The sequence below is a fragment of the Pongo pygmaeus genome, chromosome 18 (assembly GCF_028885625.2).
Source record: "Pongo pygmaeus isolate AG05252 chromosome 18, NHGRI_mPonPyg2-v2.0_pri, whole genome shotgun sequence".
NCBI classification, from domain to species: domain Eukaryota; kingdom Metazoa; phylum Chordata; class Mammalia; order Primates; family Hominidae; genus Pongo; species Pongo pygmaeus.
In genome coordinates, this window is record NC_072391.2 from 75,725,318 (window position 1) to 75,748,009 (window position 22,692).

Genomic DNA, 22,692 nt, shown 5'->3' on the forward strand with positions numbered 1-22,692 from the left:
GGTGTGGTGGCTCACGCCTGTAATCTCAGCACTTTGGGAGGCTGAGATGGGTGGATCACGAGGTGAGGAGATCGAGACCATCCTAGCTAACATGGTGAAACCCCGTCTCTACTAAAAATACAAAAAAATTAGCTGGGCGTGGTGGAGGGCACCTCTAGTCCCAGCTACTCAGGAGGCTGAGGCAGGAGAATGGCGTGAACCCAGGAGGCGGAGGTCGCAGTGAGCCGAGGTCGCGCCACTGCACTCCAGCCTGCATGACAGAGCGAGACTCCGTCTCAAAAAAAAAAAAAAAAATTGGCTGGGTGTGGTGGCTCGTGTCTGTTGTCCCAGCTACTTGGGAGGCTGAGACGTGAAAATCACTTGAACCTCGGAGGTGGAGGTTGCAGTGAGCTGACATTGCATCACTGCACTCCAGCCTGGGTGACAGAGTGAGACTGAAAAAAAACAAAAAAAAAAAAACAAAAAAAACTATGTCCAAGCCTCAGGAACCACTAAGACAGATTACACAATGGTCATCAGAACTCAGTAGGCTTCCACAGTGCAGATTTTAAGCCCTCCGGTTGCCTGTTTTACCAGCACCAAGAGCACACCTTAGCTTGGAGGAACCATTGGCCACTTTCTTGTTAAAAACAAAGAGAAGGAAACTAGATCTGCCTTTGTGAGGCTGCAGCACCTCATCAGTGTATTTTTTCTGCCTTGCTTTATAGTGTTTTAAATCCACCTCGGCCTTTGTTCCTGAATGAGCACCCGGGAGGGGGAGAAAGTGACTATCTGGCCTTAATATGTGTGACAAATTATTTAATGAACATTTAACCAAGATTTGCAATTCCCCTAGTTTTATCTTCCCGGTTTCCTTTTCTTCTGTGCCCGTGGGCATTTTGGTAATGCGCTGCCTCTTTGTAACTCTTTGTAGCTCTTTTATTACTTTTCTTTTCTTTTTTCTTTTAAGTTTGTGGTGCCTTCTTTGATCCTCCCCTCTTTCAGTTTCCTTTTCTCCAATTTCATACTTATTTCCAGTGATTTTTGGCTGCAACGTAGTTTAGATATTGGAGGCCAGCGTGATTAAACCGAGGCCAAGAGTTTGTATTGCCCCATGACGATGTTTCTGGAATGTTTCTTCTGTGAACACTGATTTTTGTATAACTCACTGGACATGTTGATTTTTCCCTGTGAGGTGTAAGGTAATGTTTTCCTAGCAAAAACAAAGAGGGCTGAAACCTGGTGATCGGAATCGTTTGGAAACGGAACCCCTCTCCCTCTTCTTTTTACACCAAGATAAAGGAATACTTTGCAAATCAGCTGAGTACATGTTCCCAGCTCCGTGCCGGGCTCTGTGGTCATGGGTTTCCTTCTTTATGTCTTACTCATCTAATGTAATTTTAGAGTGTGCTCTCTTTAGACAATTGTGTGTCTCTGAGCAAATCACTTATCCTCTCTGGTCCTCAGTTTTCTTATCTGTAAAATGAATCAGTTAACCAAGAATAGTCATCCTGTGGGTTAATCGAACAGTTTAATTTGAAAGGAAATAAAAAAAGGAGACTAACATGAGCCCACAGACATTGTATTTCATAAATTTTGGATGAAAACTGAACCTACCATCATTTATTAACAGAATGAATATTTTCATGTCGAAAATTATAGGAAGGATACAGTTATGGGACGAGCAGCAGTTCTTTTTTTTTTTTTTTTTCCTGAGGTGGAGTCTCACTCTGTCACCAGACTGGAGTGCAGTGGGGCGATCTCGGCTCACTGCAACCTCTGCCTCCCGGGTTCAAGCAATTCTCCTGCCTCAGACTCCCGAGTAGCTGGGACTACAGGTGCGTGTCACCACACCCGGCTAATTTTTTGTATTCTTAGTAGAGACGAGGTTTCACGGTGTTAGCCAGGATGGTCTCAATCTCCTGACCTCGTGATCTGCCCGCCTTGGCCTCCCAAAGTGCTGGGATTACAGGCGTGAGCCACTGCACCCGGCCTGCGAGGAGCAGTTCTTTCAATGGAATATATTTGACTTCAGGGAGAACTCACTCAAATGCTGCTGTTACTGTTTTTCCCTTTGTTGGAAGTGATGGGGTTGTACTTGGAATGACTGGCCTAGAAAACCCTACAGGTACCATTTAAGCTCCATAGTTCTTCTGTGTATGTTTCGGATCCCAGGTTCCAAAGCTGCAGTAAAACTTTTTGCTGCATCTCAGCTAGTCGTGTAGTGAGCCAAGTGAGCTCATCTGTGAAATGCAGACCTTTCTGGACGTACCACCTCGTGGGGTGAAGGGAAAGAAATGATACAGGTTTACATCAGGGTATAAGCTGTCCTAGAGTCTAGATTCTTTTTATCCAGAAGCCATTCTTTCAGCCTGTGCCTTTTTGTAAATACCATACCCCAATCTGTTTCCAGAAAGGATTTGGGGCATTAATGAGTAAAGGGGGAAAATGTTCTAGAAGAAGGGCTCTCACCTGAGTAAATTGACGTGCGGGCCACAAAAACCTTGGCACAAGATCTTTTTGATGTGCATGCATTCATTCATTCAACAAATATTATTCAGCATCTAACATGAGCCAGGTGCTTTGCTAGGGACAGAATGCTAAACAAGGTCCCTGTCCTCATGGGGAGCATATGTTGCGAAGATGGATGATAGGCATGGAAATGAAGAGACAAACCACTCCGACTTCAGCCCAGGAAGGAGCTTTAATTTGAGTAATTGTTTTCACTAATTCATCATTTCAATAATTTTGTTATTCAGAAATAATATGATCACCTTCGGTTAGTAAACAAAACAAATAAGCAAACAGGTTTACAGGCTGAGGTGGGCTGGATCACTTGAGGCCGGGAGTTTGAAACCAGCCTAGCTAACACGGTGAAACCCTGTCTGTACTAAAAATACAAAAAAATTATCTGGGCGTGGTGGTGCTTTCCTGTAGTCCCAGCTACTCTAGAGGCTGAAGCATGAGAATCACTTCAACCCAGGAGGTGGAGGTTACCATGAGCAGAGATCGTGCCACTGTACTCCAGCCTGGGTGATGGAGCAAGACTCTGTCTTGGGGCGGGGGGTGGGGTGGGGGCAGGAGGTAAAGAAGAGAAACAGCTTTACTTATGTTTTTGATGAGCCTAGCCTTTGCTGTGCTTTGGAGAATGGGCTGCGTAATTTGGCCGAAATAGTCAAATGCGTAGCTGGCTGTATGTGGACTGATAACTGGGCTTATTTTGCTTCTTTTAGATCTGGAAAGACTAAGTGCAAAATAGAAATGCTAATGGTATTGATGTCTTTTTCCTTCTTTGGTGTGATGAAAAGGTATCAGTAGGGATCATCCATAAAACTAGTTAGTAAACTATCAGTTTAATGTACAAAGGTCAAGAAATATACACATCCTACTTGAGACCATGTTCCAGAGAGTATTTTGTAACCTGTGAAGCTCTTTTCAAGTCTTAGAGAGGCAGTATGGAAAGAGCATGGGCTTTTGACTGAGGAGGTCTTGGGTTTAAAGGTCAAATTTTGCCACTTGCCTTCTCCACGGCCTTGGTCAACATCCTGAAGTCTCAGGTCCTTGTCTGCCTTTGCTTTGACACCAGATGTTGCCTGCCTCAGGCGGTTGTTGCAAGGATTAAAATCAGGAAGGCCTGGAAAGACTTGGAAGCATTTCTGTCACATCCCAGAAACTCAGTAAATGCCAGCAAGTGTTAGATTATTGTGAGGATTTTACTACTACTATTATTGATATTATAAATAATATTATAATTGTTCATTATTACCTTATAAAAATTACGTATGATATGTTTTTCTTACTATTTGGTGAACATCGACTTTAGTGCCAAGTGTGTACTTTTTTTTTTTCTTTGAGATGGAGTCTCCCTCTGTCTCCCAGGCTGGATTGCAGTGGCATTATCTCGGCTCACTGCAGCCTCCGCTTCCCGAGTTCAAGCCATTCTCCAGTCTCAGCCTCCTGACTAGCTGGGATTACAGCCATGTGCCACTACACCCAGCAAATTTTTATATTTTTAGTAGAGGCAGAGTTTTGCCATGTTCACCAGGCTGGACATGAACTTCTGACCTCAGGGGATCCACCTACCTTGGCCTCCCAAAGTGCTGGGATGACAGGTGTGAGCCACTGCCAATTATATACTTCTTTTAGGTGTATTATGCTGTGCCCTGTGCTTTTCTTTGCTATACTGGAAGGTCTTGATGGCAGGATGTCTCATTTATGCTTCTCTGTACTCTGTCCAGTCCAGTGCCTTGCAGAAGTACGGTTTTTAGAAACGTTTGAGTTATTTCCTGTTTTCTGAACCAGACAGGCAGAGTATTTGATCTTACAAAAATCTGGCTCAGTTCAAGTTTGCTGTGTAGCCTTGGAAGGGACCCTGGGCAGATGGATTTTCTAAAATTACAGAGGAAACTAGATCTGTAACTTTGTACATTTACTCCTATGCCAGTAACAATGGCAATATTTTAATACTGTAATAAATTTTTTCTTAAGCATTTGCTGTAAATTAGTAAATCTGTGTAAAGCAGCTTATTTCATCATCATGTAGAATTTCTACATCCTGTAGAAGTTCAAGGAAATTGTCTTCCTTTTACAGACAAGGAAACTGAAGTTTAGAAGTACTAAGTAAACTGTCTTAGATCACTTAGCTAGTAAGTGACAGGGATGGAATTGAATCTGTATTTATCAGAGTTGAAAGTGAACATGTAATTATTCAACTATACTTATGTAAATATCCGCATACATGCATGTCCCCCCTTAGACTCCATTGTTCTAAAAGATAATGATAACAAATTAAAAATTAGTCGGAAGTGGAAGGAAATGCAAAAGTGGACATTTACTTGAGAAAGAAAAAAGAAACCATGCAGGATTCCGTTTCACAAACCTGTACAGCTGTTGCTGGGGAGTCGGTGAAGGGGTACTGGAGGAAGGCAGACTTTGTTCTAAGCTACTAGCAGCCAAGGAAAGCAGAAGAAACTGTTATTACTATTTTTATTATTATTCGAGTTGGATTCTCCTTCTGTCATCCAGGCTGAAGTGCAGTGGCATAGTCTCTGCTTTCTACAACATCCACCTCCTGGGTTTGATCGATCCTCCTGCCTTAGCCTCCCAAGTAGCTGGGATTACAGGCACCCACAACTACATCCAGCTGACTTTTGTATTTTTACTGGATACAGGGTTTCACCCTACTGGCCCAGCTGGTCTTGAACTCCTGACCTCAGGTGATCTGCCTGCCTCAGCCTCCCGATGTGTTGGGATTACAGGTGTGAGCCACTGCTTCTGGCCTAGAAACTATTATTAATAGAAGTTCTGGGACGATGGCCCTGCTCTCATTACTTGCCCCCAATCCATGCAATGAAATACTGGCCTGTGAGTCTGTGGTCCGTTCAGCTCATTTTCTGAAGCTGTCCAAAGGACCACAGTAATTCATATCAGGGGAGTAAAATTCCTCAGGATGAGCAAAACAGGCAGAAATTAATAAAACTCTATGTATGAGTTATCTATCACTGCATAACAAATTACCTCAATATTTAGCAGGTTAATACAATGCACATCTGTTATTTTACAGTCTCTGTAGATTAGGAACCAGCCATGGCTTAGCTGGGCCATCTGCTTTAGAGTCTCACATGCTTCAATCAAGGTGTCCACTTCTTACTGACAAAGCTGGTGCCCCAAAAGAATGGGGTCTTTTCCTGTTGGGTGTCATGAAGCCAACACACAAAACCGAAAGTAGTGTCAAGCAGTACAGGCTTTATTCAATGGCCATGGAATTGAAAAGCAGGAGCATGGCTCACGAATTCACAAATCAGCTTCTCCACTAATGAGGGGTGAGGAAGTTAAAATACAGACTTTGTTGTTGTTGCTGTTTTAATGAAGAGGCTGGACATTAAAATCAAGGGGAGGAGTAATCATGTCTTCTCTTGAAATGGGCAGTGAACTTCCCGGAAGCAGAGTGTTGCCTTCCTTTTTATCCTTTTATGGCTTCTTCTGATCATTGTCATGGTGATTGTCAACTGTCATGGCGCTGGTGAGGGGGCTGTTTAGCATGGAAATAGGATTATAATGAAACCTGAGGTCTTTTTGAAGTCTTTGCGTCAGCTATCTTGGTTCTAACAAATCTCAGCTGGTCTGGTTACAGAGGGAACTTTTCATCACAGGTGTCCTGTTTCTTAAAGATAAGCAGCGTTATTACAGGGTAGAAATCAGCTATGTCAAGTAGGCATTATACCAGGTAACAATCTCAAGGCTCAGCAGGGAAGGATCCACTTCCGAGCCCACATGGTTGCTGGTAGGACTCAGTTCCTTATGGCCCAGTGGATTGAGGGCTTCCTTTCCTTCCTGGTGTTTGGTTCCTTGCCACGTAGGGATCTCCTTCATGGCTGCTGGCTTTATGGAAGCATGTAAGCCAAGAAGGAAATAGAATCCATTGGTAAAATGAAAGTCACAGTTCTTTGTAACATAACCACGGAAGTGACATCTTACTGCTTTTGCCATATTCTTTTTGTAGAAGGAAATCACTGACTCTGATCCTTGTTAAAGGGGAAAGGATTTCACAGTGGTATGAATCCTGAGAGGCAGGGGTCATCAGGGCCAGCTACCACACTCTACAACTTGAATTTTGTTTTGGATTTTAGTGCCTTTTGGGGACCCTGCTACATTGTGGTAGATTTACTCACAGGACTTGATGATTTTTCTTGACCTGCCTGAAGCCATAGCATTTATTATGGATAAGTTTGTCTTTTCTTCGTTCTTTTTCTTTTTGCATCCTTTCGTCATCCTTATCTTCCCTCTTTCTGGGCTGAGAGAGACACCAAATGCACCCATTTAAAATATATATGCATTTCTGCTTTCTGATGGGAGGTAAGATTTAGTCATTTAATAAGAAAGCTTATGAAAAGAAGAAACAAACTGGTAGATAATGTATCCTAAAGTCAAGTATTTGTTTTCGTGTTGCTTTAGTAGAAGGGGCCCATGTTAATCGATGGCCCAAATCGTCCTTCTAAAGAAATGTGTATTGCAGAATTTGGATTTGAGTTAGAAAAACTAGCCAGAAAGCGTGAACTTTTTTTTTAAGCCATAAAGCTTGATAAGGCTAGCCAATCATTTCAAAGTCTGTGTAGAATATCTAGACTATATGTAATCCTAGGATTTGTTGTTGTTTTGTTATGTTTTTTTTTAAGCAAGAAGCTAAAAAAAATAACCACCCTTTACTTTGCTGCTTTTAGAAAATAGGTTTGAGATTGATTTTGAATACTAAAGTTTGGTTTTCATGTTATAAAGCCAACCATGTTAAAAATGTATAATAAAGTATCTAATTTAGCAAAATTCAAATTTCCCTTGTGAAATATCAAGCTCTTTTACTGAGCTGGATTTTCTGCTTCTTCAAATGCCACCTTGTGTAGAATTTGAACCACTTTAAACATTGCATCCTTGAGTTTCATATGATGGGATCTCTTGAATCATTTACATTTTGAAAAAAGAAAGTGAAATATTCTTTAAGAAGCCAAAGTAATCCACGGGAATGTATGGTGTTTGTTCAGCTGGATATCTTATTTATTTGAAGTACTGAGAGAGAAATCTCTTCTGACTGCTCAGAAAAGGGAAGAATAAACAGTCACAGTGTCCAAGTAATCTGAGCTAGAAAGTTCCTTCTTTCAGAGAAAAGTTATAAAAAGTTTATTTGCCGGATCCAAAAAAAATACTGTATATCAACTACTGAGACCTGCATAATGTTTTCTTAGTATTCTCACTCTTTAAAAGAAAAAAGAAAACCTGTAAAATTTGAGAACTTAAACTTTTTTTGGTATCTTAATATTTCTAGGCAGGTGAGTGCAATAAGTCTGTTTTTTGATCTTAGAACATAACATTTCTTGTTGGCTATTGTGTGTGCTGTGTGTATGATTTGTCTCTGTTAATTCTCTGTAACTATAAAAGAGCAAGTAATGAAATTACCATGGCTGAATTCTGAATATTAACTCAGAGCAGATTTCCTCTAAGAAAGATTATAAGAAGATGCTTAAAAGAAAAATTATAATATATTTCAAAATAATTAGATTCTGAAATATACCCAATAATGAGAACAATACAGTTTTCTTCTGCTTTTTGTCCTTCCTGTTCCAAGCACTGGGAAGGAGCTGGCATACTTCTTATGTATGAAAAGTAGAATAATATATTGGATTCCTTTATCCCTAACCTGGAAGAGTCTTTCTTGGACTGCAGTTTGCTTTCCCGTTATACTTAAGCTTGTTTATTGCATCTTCCAATGTCACATTATCTCATTGCCAAGCTAAAGGCTCTGTTGGGTTCTTATTTGAACCCAGAGCGGATGCCAATTTCATCCAAAGCCATTTTTTTTTTTAATTAGAAATTAAACTCACCTTTGCCAAGTCCTCCTGACCATGGATAGGTCCTCATGTTAGTCTGTAATGTGAAGATATGAAATGTATTTGATAAAATAGGAGGTTCACTGTGATTTTTCACACAGAACTAGAAGATGAAGATAATCAAACAATTCACATTTCTTAAGACTCAGGTTGGTCAGGCTCTGTTCCAAGTACCTTTCATGTGTCAAACTAATTTATTTTTCACAGTCCACTACCAACGTGGTGGGATGGGGAGAAGCTGAGAAGAGCATATTTCGCTGAGTTTGGTTGCAGAAGGATGCAATGTGAGGTAGCAGAAGGGCCATAAGAACACAGGATTTTGAAGTTGAAGAAACCAGCCTGGAAGGAATTCCCAGCCCTTCCTTTTAGTGACCTGCTGGCCAGCCACATTACCTCCTTGGGCTTTGGATTTTCTTTTTCACTGTAAAATGGGGAAAGTAGTTCCCACATCTTTGGGCTGTTGGTGGGAGGTGTGTAGGACACAGCTCAAACCTTTGGTGTATAGTAGATACTAAGGCAATGCGAGTCTTCTTCGTGTGCTACCAGTTAGTATGAATTTTATTGACACCTTTACTGATTTTTGAGGGCATACAGACACTTATTGTCAAGGATATTATTGATTATCTGATGCCCAAACATACGGAGTTACATCACTGCTGGTGAGAAATACCCTTCAACTCTTGTCTCTAAGGAAAATCCTTGGGGAACCACCATCATTCCTTCCATTTGATAATGCAATTATAACGTAATGTATTGTCGGAACCCTTAGTTCAACACTGTCTTTTTTCAGGCCATATTAATGCAGTGGTTAGCATACAAACTTCCTTCCATTTTTAGTGACTCTAATACATTATATTCTCCTTGGTCTCTGCATGTTCTTTCTTTAAGTCATGTTAGATCCCTTTTTTGGAAGCAGGTCAAATTTGAATTAATAAAATGATTTATGTTGAAGTACAGGTATATCCCACAGAATCTCTTAATACCAGGCCAAAAGTAACTTTATCTTGATTTGTACTTCGGACATATTTCTTGGATTGTCCGCGCTCAAAAAAAGAGATTGCGTAACACCCTTCGAACAAATGTATATTTGAGAACCATCCTGTCTTCAGATTTAGATTTTTTCAGCTTTTTTTACTGTCATGTGATTCAAATGCTAGTTATTGATTGTTATCATGCAGTCTGCCAGCAGCCCAGATGGCAGATCTTTTAATTAGATATGTATGTGTTTGTGTGTGTATGCATGTGTGTGTATATATAATCACAGTTCATCAAGGACCTAATAAATATTTCCTTCTCTCTCTCTCTCTTTTTTTTTTTTTTGAGATGGATTCTCATTCTGTTGCCCAGGCTGGAGTGCCATGGCGTGATCTTGGCTCATTGCAACCTCTGACTCCCAGGTTCAAGGGATTCTCTTGCCTCAGCCTCCCGAGTAGCTGGGACTATAGGCATGCACTACCATACCTGGCTAATTTTTATGTTTTTAATAGAGACTAGGTTTTACCGTGTTGGCCAGGTTGGTACTGAACTCCTGATCTCCATGTGATCTGCATGCCTTGGCCTCCGAAAGTTCTGGGATTACAGGCATGAACCACTGTGCCTAGCCTTAATAAATACATATTTATGTCTTTCGATCTTTTTCTGTTTTTCTACTATTCCCTTTCCCCTATGGCTGCTATTGTTTTCCAGTGAGCTATTTATATCCTTTTTTTTTTTTTTTTTTTTTGAGAGGGCATCTTACTCTGTTGCCCAGGCTAAAGTACAGTGGCAAGATGATGGCTCACTGCAGCCTCATGAGCCTCAACCTTCTCGGCCTAAGTGATCCTCCTCTCTCAGCCTCCTGAGTAGCTGGGATTACAGGCACCTGCCTTCATGCCTGGCTAATTTTTGTATTTTTGTGAAGACAGGTTTCATCATGTTGGCCAGGCTGCAGCTATTTATATCTTAAATGTGTATTTGTAAAAAATTTTTTTCTCAGCCCTGCGTGGTAGCTCACTTCTGTAATCCTAGTACTTTGGGAGGCCGAGGTGGGAGAATCACCTAAGGTCAGGAGTTTGAGAAAACAGCCTGGCCAATATGGTGAAACCCTGTCTGTACTAAAAATACAGAAATTAGTTGGGCATGGTAGCGGTGACTGTAATCCCAGTTGCTTGGGAGGCTGAGGCAGGAAAATCGTTTGAACCCGTGAGGTGGAGGTGGCAGTGAGTGGGGATCCCGCCACAGCACTTCAGCCTGGGCGCATGAGTGAGACTATGTCTCAAAAAAAAAAAAAAAATTCTTATTCAGTTCATTTAAGATGGTTTATAAAGACAACAGGAGCTAGCGATAGCAATGCAAATGGACGCTTGTAGGCAGTAAGGACTCAATACGTGGGTGTCTTCAAGTTATATCGTGCAGACAGGCATGTGCAGTTAGGAAATCTGTCTAGGGTAGGGAGAGATAAAACCAGCCACTTCAGCCCTGCTATTTTTATCCTGAAGATTTTTTTTTTACTCTGTTTATGAATAAAACATTTTAATCAGTGCTGTATCAACACTGATCAGTTTTTTTCATGGAAGTGTAATACAGGGTGAATTCCATTAAGTCAATTAAATACTTTGATCCAGTTTTTAAACAGTGCAAAGACAGTTAAGCTCTTCTTTTATTGAAAGGCTTTTTACCAAAACCGTTTTTTATATTTATTTTATAGTGAAGATTTCATGTATCTGTTTTCTTTACATGCCAAGTTTTACAGCTTTTTCTATCGTGAGTTTTCTTCTGCATCAGTTATTTCCAGCAAGTCTGACTTTTAGATTGGGCAGATCTGGATTTCACCACATCTGGTTCTCGTTGTCATTGAGTTTTTGTGATGCGGTGATTTCAGTGAGAAATATATGCCATTAATTTGATGAAAAATCAATATTTATTTATTAACTAATACCCAAGAAATTCCCCAGTAAGCCTCCTCCAGTATTCTAGAGTTTCTCATTTCTCGAGCATTGGTCTCCGGGCATGCTCCTAATCTAATTGTTTCCCAAACTTTCAATGTTTTGGATGACTTTGGAAGCCTTGATTTCTGTAGGCTGTGGCAGGACAAATTCTGATGGACAGATCAGGATGTTCTATGTTGCTCTAAAACAGCATCTCTCAAAGTTTTTTGGACCACTACGTAAGTTTTTTCTGTTACAACCCAATACATTTATACTTATGTATATTCGTGTGTGTGTGTGTGTGTGTGTGTGTGTATTATATGCATGTGTGTGTATTTGTCTGAAATAAAAGTTTCACAAAATGATACTTTTATCTATGAGCAGTGTCCCGCTGTTTTTTTTTTCTTGGTTGTATTTGTGTGTGTGTGTGTGTTTTATTATGTTGTTTTTTTGTTTGTTTTTGAGACAGAATTTCACTTTTGTTGCCCAGGCTGGAGTGCAATGGCACGATCTCTGCTGACCCGAAGCTCCACCTCCCAGGATCAGGCAATTTTCCTGCCTCAGCCTCCTGAGTAGCTGGGATTACAGGCATGTGCCACCATGCGTGGTGAATTTTTTTTTTGTATTTTTAGCAGAGATTGTTGATCAGGCTGGTCTCGAACTCTCAACCTCAGGTGATCCATCCTCCTCAGCCTCCCAAAGTGCTGGAATTGCAGGCTTGAGCCACCGTGCCCAGCTGTGTTTTTTGTTTTGTTTTGTTTTTGTGTGTGTGCCAATGATGACCCAGTTTCAATACCAACTGTTGGTTTCACCACCCACTATTGGTTCCACCACCCCACTAGATCACAGTCTGGCCTTTGACAGTCACTGCTCCAATACTGTTTGATCTGCTCCCGTCTGATAAACGTTCATTGAGTGCACCACATGTCAGGTACTGACTTAAGGCATAGCAAATGCAAAAATGAGCAAGGTGTTCTCTCGGCTGTATGGGTGCCTACCTTAGAAGGATGGAGATGGGAAGAATGTGAAAGGGAGGTGAGATGAGCAGCGCTGGGATGCGTGTCTTTTTTGTCTTGAGGGTAGATACAAGAGGAGTCAGATAAAGTTGCAGAACAGAGATGATGTCTTTACTGAGACTTGAATGACGTGTTGGAGACAAACATGTTGACACAAACGAGAGAATTTTAGGTTCCCTTTGTAGCTGTGGCTGTGCTGGGACAAGGACTATGAACAAAGTTATGGGGGTGCTAAAAATCTCAGTAATGAAGATAAATGATATTTTAACCTAATATTTTAAAAACTTGAGGCTGGGCGTGGTGGCTCACGCCTGTAATCCCAGCACTTTGGGAGGCCAAGGTGGACGGATCACTAGAGTTCAGGAGTTCAAGACCAGCCTGGCCAAAATGATGAAACTCCATCTCTACTAAAAACACAAAAATTAGCTGGGTATGGTAGTGTGTGCCTGTAGTCCCAGATACTCCGGATGCTAAGGCACGAGAATTGCTTGAACCTGGGAGTAGGAGGCTGCAGTAAGCTGAGATCAAGCCACTGCGCTTCAGCCTGGGTAACAGAGCAAGACTCCCGTCTCAAAAAAAAACAAAAAAAAACAAAAAAAACCAAAATTAATGCAAAAAATATGATAAAATTTCAAAATTTAAATCAAGACAAATTCAGTATTATAGCAAAGGCTCAAGTAATGAACATGAATTTGTATTGATGCCTCGGGGAGGTGAAGGTAAAAAAAAAAAAAAAAGGCCACCAAGGACCTCATGGTAAAGCTGATGATGACGGAATTGAGCAGTGATGATGAGATTTAAAAAACTAACTTTTATTTTTACATTATTTTAACTAGGATTTGTGTTAACATTATTTTAGTTAGCTGTGTACTTAAGGGAGATGGCATAGTCTGGCAGTGGCTATAGGCCAGGACCTGTGCTATGTAGCTTATCTATTTCTCATGCTGATTCTACCTTTGTTACTACCAAAGGAGCTTAGAGGGAATCAGTGACGTGCACAAGGCTACGTAACTAAAGGGGGTGGAGTAGGATTCAAGCCCCTTGCAACGGACTGAAGTGCCCAAGCTCTAAATCCCTGCCACCCACAGCCTCTGTTGGCCCCAGGTTGTGTCTGAGTTTCAGAGATTGTTTTATAGCAGCAACACAGTAAGTTGGGAAGAGGGAGACATTTTTAACATAGATACCAAAAGAGAGGGTGGAAGAGTTGACCACTTAGAAATGTCACGAGTGTCTGTGAATAGTGTTGGGGGCTGGGAGGCAAGAGAAAAAATAGTCCTAATGTTGCACAAGTAGCAATAGAAACAAACTTTTTAAAAAAATTTAATTTTGTTTATGCATGTCTGCATAAACAAAGTAATAGAAAATATTTGATATTTAAGATTGATTTAGCACTTAACAAAATACTTTGTCTTTTTTTGGTTTGCTGTCTTAAGCAATAGCATTAAATTCTTGTCCCAGGGATACCTGATAGAGCTAATGTAGAACAATATTTTAACATAATTTGAAGTATTTTTTTCTTCTGATGGGTATGTAGTTCATTTTTGTAAAAAATTTTAAAAATTGTCAATCTGTGGTGTTTCTGAAACATCCTGATATATCTTTTTGTTGATGACTCTTAACAAAGGATGTAAGACAGATTCTAGGAAGAGAAAAGCTAGAATATCCACATGTGTCAGTTTCATAATATGTGTAAAAATTATCATGCCCATTCATTATTTAAAGTGCTGTGGCCTTTTAGTGAATACCAACATTAACAAACCATGTTAACATGATTTAAAATATGTAATGAAATTTGCAATGCATCTGATGACGGAACTATCAAATTAGTGCACGTGGCGTTGACTGATCACCCTTATGAAGAGTTACTTGCATTGTTTGAAGAGGGAAGATGCACATCCCCTTGTGGGCTGGCAGCATTTTTGCTAACACTGCCTTAAAGGATGCTACTGGTAGTATGGTTTATATGATGTTGACATGTCACACAATATGTGCCCACCCTACGATTTGAATCTGTGCAGTTAAGGGAATTGGCAATGTTCAGACTAAATGGTAACATTCTCTCTGATTGTGTCCGTGTCTGCACCCTTTTTTGTTTTGTTTCTGTTGTCTTCATCAATAGACGTTTCAGAAACCTTCCTCGGATCTCAGGTAACAGTTCTTCTGGAACAGGATTACCCAGAGGTAGCAAAAGCTCTCCTGCAAATATTCCATTGCACGACTTTAAATCAGCAAAAAGTCTTTTCATTCAGTTCAGATTTGCTACTTGTTCTCTTGGTTCCTTCAAAGTAATGACTAAGTACAGGTCTTTAGATAGAGAGCTGCACCAAGCAGGTATTGCTTCGTGTCTTCCACGTACATCCTGAGAAAGCGAAGGTGAATTTCACCAGTTGGTAGGTGGAAATAGAAAAACTCTTGATTATTTTTTTCATTCACCAATCTTTTTTTTCCCCAAATGCTAAGCTTTGTTTGGGGACATCTTAACAGCCATTTTTATAAGACTCTGCATTTACGACATTTGTGGGGGCCGCAGAGGGTGCACATGAAAGTAACATGAACTGGCCAGGTGCGGTGGCTCATGCCTGTAATCCCAGCACTTTGGAAGGCCGAGGCAGGTGGATCACCTGAGGTCAGGAGTTCGAGACCAGCTTGGCCAACACGGTGAAACCTCATCTCTACTAAAAATACAAAAATTAGCTGGGTGTAGTGGCAGATGCCTGTAATCACAGCTATCGGGAGGCTGAGGCACGAGAACTGCTTGAACCTGGGAGGCGGAGGTTGCAGTGAGCCAAGATGGCGCCACTGCACTTCAGCCTGGGTGACAAAAAAAAGCTTTCCCTGGGCTTAGTAACTTTCCTGACTTCTCATGCTGGAGTTCGTATCCCCATGTTTCTAGAAGAGAAATCCCTCAGATATGACGGTGTGTTCCATGATTTTGCCGAACTTGCCCTACATACTGTTTTATTATATATTCTGCCCTCTTCTGTTCCCTGCCAGTTAATTAATTGTTTCATTGGTTCAGCTTTTTTTTTTTTTTTTTTTTTTTTGAGACAGGGTCTTGCTGTGTTATCCAGGCTAGAGTACAGTGGCGTGATCACAGCTCACTGCAGTCTTGGCCTCCCAGGCTCAAGCAATCCTCTGGCCTCAGCCTCCCAAGTAGCTGGGACTATAGGCAATGCCACCATGTTCGGCTAATGTTTTTGATTTTTTATAGAGACAAGGTCTCCCTGTGTTGCCCAGGCTGGTCTGGAACTCCTGTGCTCAAGCCATCCTCCCACCTCAGTCTCACAAAGTGCTGGGATTACAGGTACAAGCCACCATGCCAGGCCATTGGTATACCATTGTTTTTCTTAAACATTTATTTATTTTCTTATATTTATGGCATATGTGGTCATTTAAAATTATTTTATAGCATATAAAAGTAAAAAGAATATAAATTAATTTTTTAGCGTTAATATTAGGGAAGACAATCTGACATTTAAAAATACATGTCTATATGTGTATACATACACAGAAGTATATATATAAATACATACAAGTACTAGTGGCTGCTAATAGGTGGCGCCACTTTTTATGTGTTTGTGTTGGGGGTGGAATTAGCATGTAGGGGTTGGGAAAGGGGCAGGAGGCTCTGGGATGATTAGTATATTCTTATTTGGCCTGGGAGGGAAAAAAAAATCTTTCATTTCCAACAATATTCATTCTCTGTGTCACCTCAACATTTAATTTACTTCCCTCACACAACTACTTGAAGTTGTCCCAGGCTAGTTGGTCCTATTAATTACAACCTAGAGGGATTCTATTAGTAAACTAATGGATTACAGTATCTAAATGGAAGCCAGCAGATGACTTTGGAAGGACTGATCCGCAAGGGCCTTCTGTGGGAAGATTAAATGAAGCTTCCTTTAGCCTTCTCAGGTGGCCACAGTTTCCCATAACCTTAGAGATTATCTAGGCCAAGGCTATTAATTTAGAGATTAAGAAGCCAAACCCAGAAAGGTTAAAAGACTGTCGTAAGTTCACACTGAAAGAGAGCGGTGTAATGCCCTTTTCACCAGGCTCCAAGAAATTTGCCTATTTCATGTTTTAACGGACATGGTATCCCCAGCATTTTAAATAAATGCCCTTTTCTTGCATAAGTAACTGGATATTTCCGAGGGGCCTACAAGTGGAGCGTGAGTTCATCTTTCATCAGGAGAAGCAGCTTTTCCTCCTCTTGTATCCATTTTCTTCCTTTTCTAACCATCAAGGTCATGCGGTATCTGCCATTTTGCATATTCTTGCTTTGCTTCATGTTTTCCTTAAACTCTGTGCACATGAATATTTGTGGTATATGGCTTAATTGTAAGCGATCAGGCATCAATGGCTTTTTATGAGGCAAAATTTACTTTCTGCACTTGCGTGTGCCATTATTACAGATTGCTGATGTTTGCCAATGGATATTCTTGGAAATCGTCTTCTGGTTTAAATGCAGTTAAGTATTTAAAAATAATACCAGTGACATGTTTGCATTTACATTCAGCCTGACGGCCTACTTGATGCTGCAAATGAAAAATTGTTAGACTAGATTTTATTTTATTTTAATTCTTTTTGAGACAGGGTCTTACTCTGTCACCTAGGCTGGAGTGCAGTGGTGCAATCATGGCTCACTGCAGTCTGGACCACCCTGGCTCAGGTGATCCTTCCACCTCAGCTTCCCGGGTAGTTAGGACTACAGGCACACACCAGCATGCCCAGCTAATTTTTTGTATTATTTATAGAGATGGGTTTTTCACCATGTTGTTCAGGCTGGTGTTGAACTCCTGGGCTCAAGCAATCCGCCCACCTCGGCCTCCCAAAGTGCTGGGATTACAGGCATGAGCCACTGTACCTGGACTCCACTATGCCTTCTCCTCCCCTTCCCTCCCTTCCCCACCCTACAGAGTCTTGCTCTTCTGCCCAGGCTTCACTGCAGTGGCACTATCTGGGCTCACTGCAACCTGTGCCTCCCGGATTCAAGAGATTCTTGTGTCTCAGCCTTCCAAGTAGCTGGTTTTACAGGCATGCACCACCACACCCAGCTAGTTTTTGTATTTTTAGTAGAGATGGGGTTTCACCATGTTGGCCAGGTTGCTTTCGAACTCCTGACCTCTCCTCGGCCTTGCAAAGTGCTGGGATTATAGGTACCCCGCCTGGCTGATACTTTCCTTAGTTGTTTTCAGTGTAATAAGCTGTCTTCAGTCTACTCTATGTCCTTTTCTCTCCTTTCCTCCCTGAATACTCATGCTTCCAATGCATAGATTTCTCCAACCCTGAATATGATTGATACCAACACCATACTAGCTGTTCCACAGATGCCTGTTTGTTTTGCAGAACATTGGCCTGAATGACTCAGACTTGGAGTTTGGAAGAGGGAGAACTGATGTGACCTGTGGCAGACATGTGCAATGACCTGCTGTGTCCTTGTTTTTGAAGAACTAAAGAGTAGACTTGACCACTTTTTAAACATGATATTCGATCCACGTGGCATAGCAAGGATGGGATCCACAAGATGGACTGATCTTTAGGCAATCCTCGTGACCATAAATACTAAACGAATGCTCTATTTCAGTTGAGTTTTTAGTTTGCTCTGTTACGTGAGGACACATTACTTGCACCTCACTGTGAGTTTGAAAGTGTTTTCTATGGAGAATAATCCTGAAGAAATAGGCCCTCCAGATATCAGCAGGGACAGGGGTGTCACTAATCTTGATTATTAAGTTCTTGCCACAGATAGAAGCCATGCTACTGCGCAAGTTTCATACTTGAAGAGTGGGCATCTGACACAGCGTTGGTGGTTGTTAAAGTGTATGGCTATTACTGTGTTGCTTTGAAAGCTTGATGCCGCAACAAAAGTGCAGAATTCCATGTTTGATACTTTTTTGACTTGATTAAAATGACTTGTGGATACTGATTTCACTATCCGTGACTGCTGGTCTTAACTTTCTCATGTACTTATTTTAAACCAGAGAGCCCACCTGTCCAATTCTAGCTTTTCCTGGGCGTCCTGTATTTGACACAGGCCCTCCCAGCATTCTGAGTCACCGTCTGGTGCTCTTGCACTGTCCGTTATCCAAGTGAGGAACTCATCAGTAAGGCCAGAAAGGAAAGGGAGAGGAAAAAAAAAAAAAAAAAAGAAAAAAAGAGTGTATTTACAGATGGTAAAGAATTCTGGGCATGAGACACCCAGCCAAACAAGTAGAATGTGTGCATAGGTGGGACTGCTGATCTTGTTTTATGAAAGAAATAAAGGCAAGTCAGACAGATCCTTTTGCAAGGATCCCCATGTGTGTATGTCTAACCCAGTGACAGGTAAGGCAGCCAGGAGCTGCTGTTATTTCAGTGCAAAGCTGTTTTCACAATCACAGCCATGCACAGCTCAAAAACCTTCACAGGTCATGGCTGAATACCTTCAGTGTGCCCCATGTAAAAATACACTGCAAGTCGATTGGACATGCCCTATGAATTATACCTTATTTATGATCATTGAGCCCTCCCTTTTCCCGTCATGCTTTAGAATTATGGGCTGGAGCAGTTTTTAATACTCTATTTATTTTAGGGGAGGAAAATGTTTTTCTTTAACCACAACATTCATGCAATACCAACTGCTGGCAGTTTCCCCAGCATTTAAGGAAATATTGTTGTAAGACTTTTATGTTCTGTACTTCAATCAGCCAGAGCCAGCAGTATCCCAATAGAAGGACCCTCAACAGACCATTTTCAGCATTTTGCTACAATTAAACTCCTCTGGTTTTAGCCCTCAGGCAAGTTAGTACCTTTTTACATATGCACATTATGAACTTTTGACCAGAGTCTAGCAGTCGTATATTAGAGTGCTGCTCTTGAAGGCAGGCTTAACAAGTTCCTCTGAGTATTACAGTTGGAGTCAGTTGTGGAAAAGGTAATTTAAGCAACTTGCAGTGAGGCCATTCAGAATCTCAGCGATGATCCTAAATATCTTTTTTTCTTGCTCACACTCTTTTTTTTTTTTTTCTTGTTTCCTCTGGAAGCTGGTAGCAGGAGCTTTCAAAGTCTGTGATTGATCTTTTATTCAGTAGCTAACGAGGGCTGTGATTCTATTAGCGCGCTACAAGGCAAGAGAACAGTGATTTAATGAAGTGTCTAGTGAGCCGGCCATAGATTTATCCTGTTGTCGCTAATTTGCAGCGCCCTTGCCAGCATAAAGGAAACTGCACTCACACTGCTATTAAGCAGGTATTTCCTTAGTAAATTGTTGTAAGGTCAGGTACAGTTATCTGAGCAAAAGCAATGCCTTACCTCTTCAGTGTCTGCAAATGACAGCCGCCGTGCTGAGCGCTCACTGAAGTGGAACCGGGAGATCAGAGGTCCGTCTCCAAGTCGCCCTTAGCGGAGGCAGGAGCAGCCGAACTGCCAAGCAGGAGTAATAGAGTCATAATTGGTGATTAGAACTGGAAAGGTGCAATAACATCTTAATACAAACTGGCGTATGTTATAGTTACTGTCAGTTGTTGTAAACTCGTCCTGCCGCCTGGACTAGTTACGTTTCCCTTGATTAGCTCTGAGAAACGAGGCAGCGGGCACTGGGGCAGCCCACACAGACAACATCCAAATTTTTGTTGCTTTCCTGGGTCTTGCCCTGTCCTTACTGTTTTCCTTGGGCACCCTGTTCACCCCTTAGAACATACTACAGTAACCTTTTCCCACCACCGTGGGAGGACTGTGATTTTGTAAATGTCCTCTGATCTTTCCTCTTTGCAGGCGCAGTGACATTTATGCACACTGGCTTTGAGGCTCATTGAACTTTTGTTTTATTTGCCTTTGCTGAGGCGGGGGCAGGTCTTTGCTTCATGTTAGATCCGTATCCCACTGCAATTCTGTGTTACTGTAGCAAATTTGGGGTTGGCGTGCCAGAGTGAAAACACGAAAGAAAATAAATAGGCAGCACTGAGAAATTATACACTTGAGGTTGGCATTTTTCTGAACGCAGAGCTATTTTAGGTGCAGTGCGCATGTTGGAGGTGCCCTTGCAGGTATAGGTAGGCAATGTCCACCCGTGGTAAAAAGCAATCAAAGAAATTCTTATCCGATGCTTAATGAATTGCCAGGCTGGTTAAAAAGGATAACCCTTGAAACCTAGGGTGTCCAAGTGCTAATTTATATAGACTGGAGATATTTCCATGCCTCGCAGCAGAATTTTTCTTTAAATTCACAGAAGCAGCAGCTATCCAGCATTGTCCAGATGTGCTGAGTAGCTGTCATTATTGATAAACATGTAACTGGTCATTTGTATTGTTTTGAGTAGGATGTAGCTTATCAGGATGCATAGTAGAGAAAAATGAGATGAGGTAATGAGATCACATACACTGAAGCATCTTTCGAACCTGACACATAGTAGGTTCTCAATAAATATTTTTTGATTCTGTGACTGTTAGAATCTGTTGGCTGAAACTCTGTCATCTGGCTCTCACTCTGCTCCATAAAACTTGGGTAATTCTAATGCTTACTTCACCCCAGGACTGATGTGTGTTAGGTTAGGGTTTATGATCAAGTAAAGAGTTTAAAGAAGTGTTTTATGAGGGAGTTCTGTTTGCAAATGATCACCTGGTAATTTAATAGGGTGAGCTAAGCTTCCTAATTTTCTAATATGGACCTTTGGGGCTCAGGACGAGGATGTTCAATTTGTACTGCTGGTGGAGCTGCCATTCCATTAAGGGAGATTTTCTCCAAGGGAACAGAAATCTTAGGTGGTTGTTCTGGAGATCAGAACCTAGGACAGGCAAGGCCGTGGGCTGTTATAGAGTAGATGAAGCTGATCAGAGCACACCCACACCAGTGACAACCGGTCAGGACCTGGGAAGGGCTCTGACCCGTTCATCTCAGAGAGATGTGACATGAGGAACACTGAGACCTAACGCTTATTGCTTAATATTGTGGACAAGGGACTCTCTGGGTTGTCTAGTACTAAGCAGAATGGAAGGGAAGGATGGAAGGAAGAGAGGGAGAGACGGAGGGAGATGGAGGACGACAGGGAGATGGAGGGAGGCAAAAAGAAAAAGGGAGAGGAGAAGAGAGAGAAGGAGGAAGAGAGGGAAGGAGGCACAGAGGTAGAGAGGCAGGGAGATAATGGAGATCCTGGCCAAAAGTTAATGCTCAGTTTCTAGTAGTCCACAGAAAGCACCTTGACCAAGTGATTGAATACAAATAGTACCACAAACTACTAGGATTTCTTGGGTGCTTACCATGTGCCACATTTCCTTGAATCTTCATGGCGATCCTTCAAGGGATCCTTGTTTTCTAGAGAGTAAAGGTGCAGGTTAGTGGCTATGTCAGAAGCAAGTCAGGATTTGAAGGCAGATCTGTCTGCATTTCCCCCTCTGTAAATCCAGAGCTGCTGCCTCATTTCTTATGTTGCCCCCACCCATGCAGCAATTCTTCCTGGGAGGCCTCATTGTTCATATTCGTAAAGGGCCCCATTCAGTCCCCTTTTTGGAGAAATGGCCACTGCAACTCTCTGTTCTGACCTGGGGAAATGTTAGACCCTCAATAAGGAAAATCAGAGAAAGAAGAAATAAAACATATTACTCCATTCTCATACGACTGTAAAGAAATACCCGAGACTGGGTAATTTACAAAGAGAAAGAGATTTACGGAACTCAATTGTTCCACCTGGCTGGGAAGGCCTCAAAATCATGGCAGAAGGCAAAGGAGGAGCAAACGCACATCTTACATGGCAGCAGACGAAAAAGCGTGTGCAGGGGAACTGTCCTTTATAAAATCATCAGATCTCGTGAGATTTATTCACTATCAAGAGAACAGCACAGGCAGATCCCGTGGCTGTGACTCGGTTACCTCCCATTGGGTCCCTACCATGACACATGGGAATTATGGGAACTATAGTTCAAGATGAGATTTGGGTGGGGACACAGACAAATAGTATCATAGAATCATAAAAGTTCCTATTTCTAAGGCAGATGAATAATCCCAGTTGGAAATCATACTGATTTAGACTTAAAACCATTCAGCCTTCTTTACCATTTCTGCATGTGGCCCTGAGGGGGGATTTGTCTTTTGCTATTTTCTTTTTTTAAGAGATGGGGTCTTGCTGTGTTGCCCAGGCCATGCTCCAACTCCTGAGCTCAAGCAATCCACCTGCCTCAGCCTCCCAAAGTGCTGGGCTTACAGGTGTGAGCCATCACACCCAGCCTGGGGGAGGGTTTATTAAAGAACTGTCTGTTTTATCACATAACCACGAGTTAAAATGTTGGGCAGTGTCCCGGAATGATATCTTTTCACTAGGAACTCACATGGACCCATAATCTCTGAATTTAACATGCTTTTCAGGAATGTGTTCATATTTTCCACCTATAAAACCTGTTTTAGTAATTTACTCCCTTGTAAATGTTCCTTGGTATGTAA

General features: G+C 41.6%; 1 protein-coding gene across 4 annotated transcripts in view; it reads left to right on the forward strand.

The window, feature by feature from the left end:
* The window catches only part of WWOX (WW domain containing oxidoreductase), a 1,116,547-nt gene that overhangs the window by 347,696 nt on the left and 746,159 nt on the right, over positions 1–22,692 (forward strand). The window contains exons 9-10 of one of the 4 annotated variants that reach the window (XM_054454384.2): positions 15,491–15,583; positions 17,629–21,331. The exons of 2 other annotated variants lie outside the window; for them this stretch is intronic. In XM_054454384.2, the coding sequence (XP_054310359.1) occupies positions 15,491–15,583; positions 17,629–17,706 (171 nt within the window). In that variant the 3' untranslated portion in view covers positions 17,707–21,331. Of the gene's footprint in view, positions 1–15,490; positions 21,332–22,692 lie in introns of those variants that run through there. One more of the 4 variants, XM_063654112.1, reaches the window with a different exon arrangement.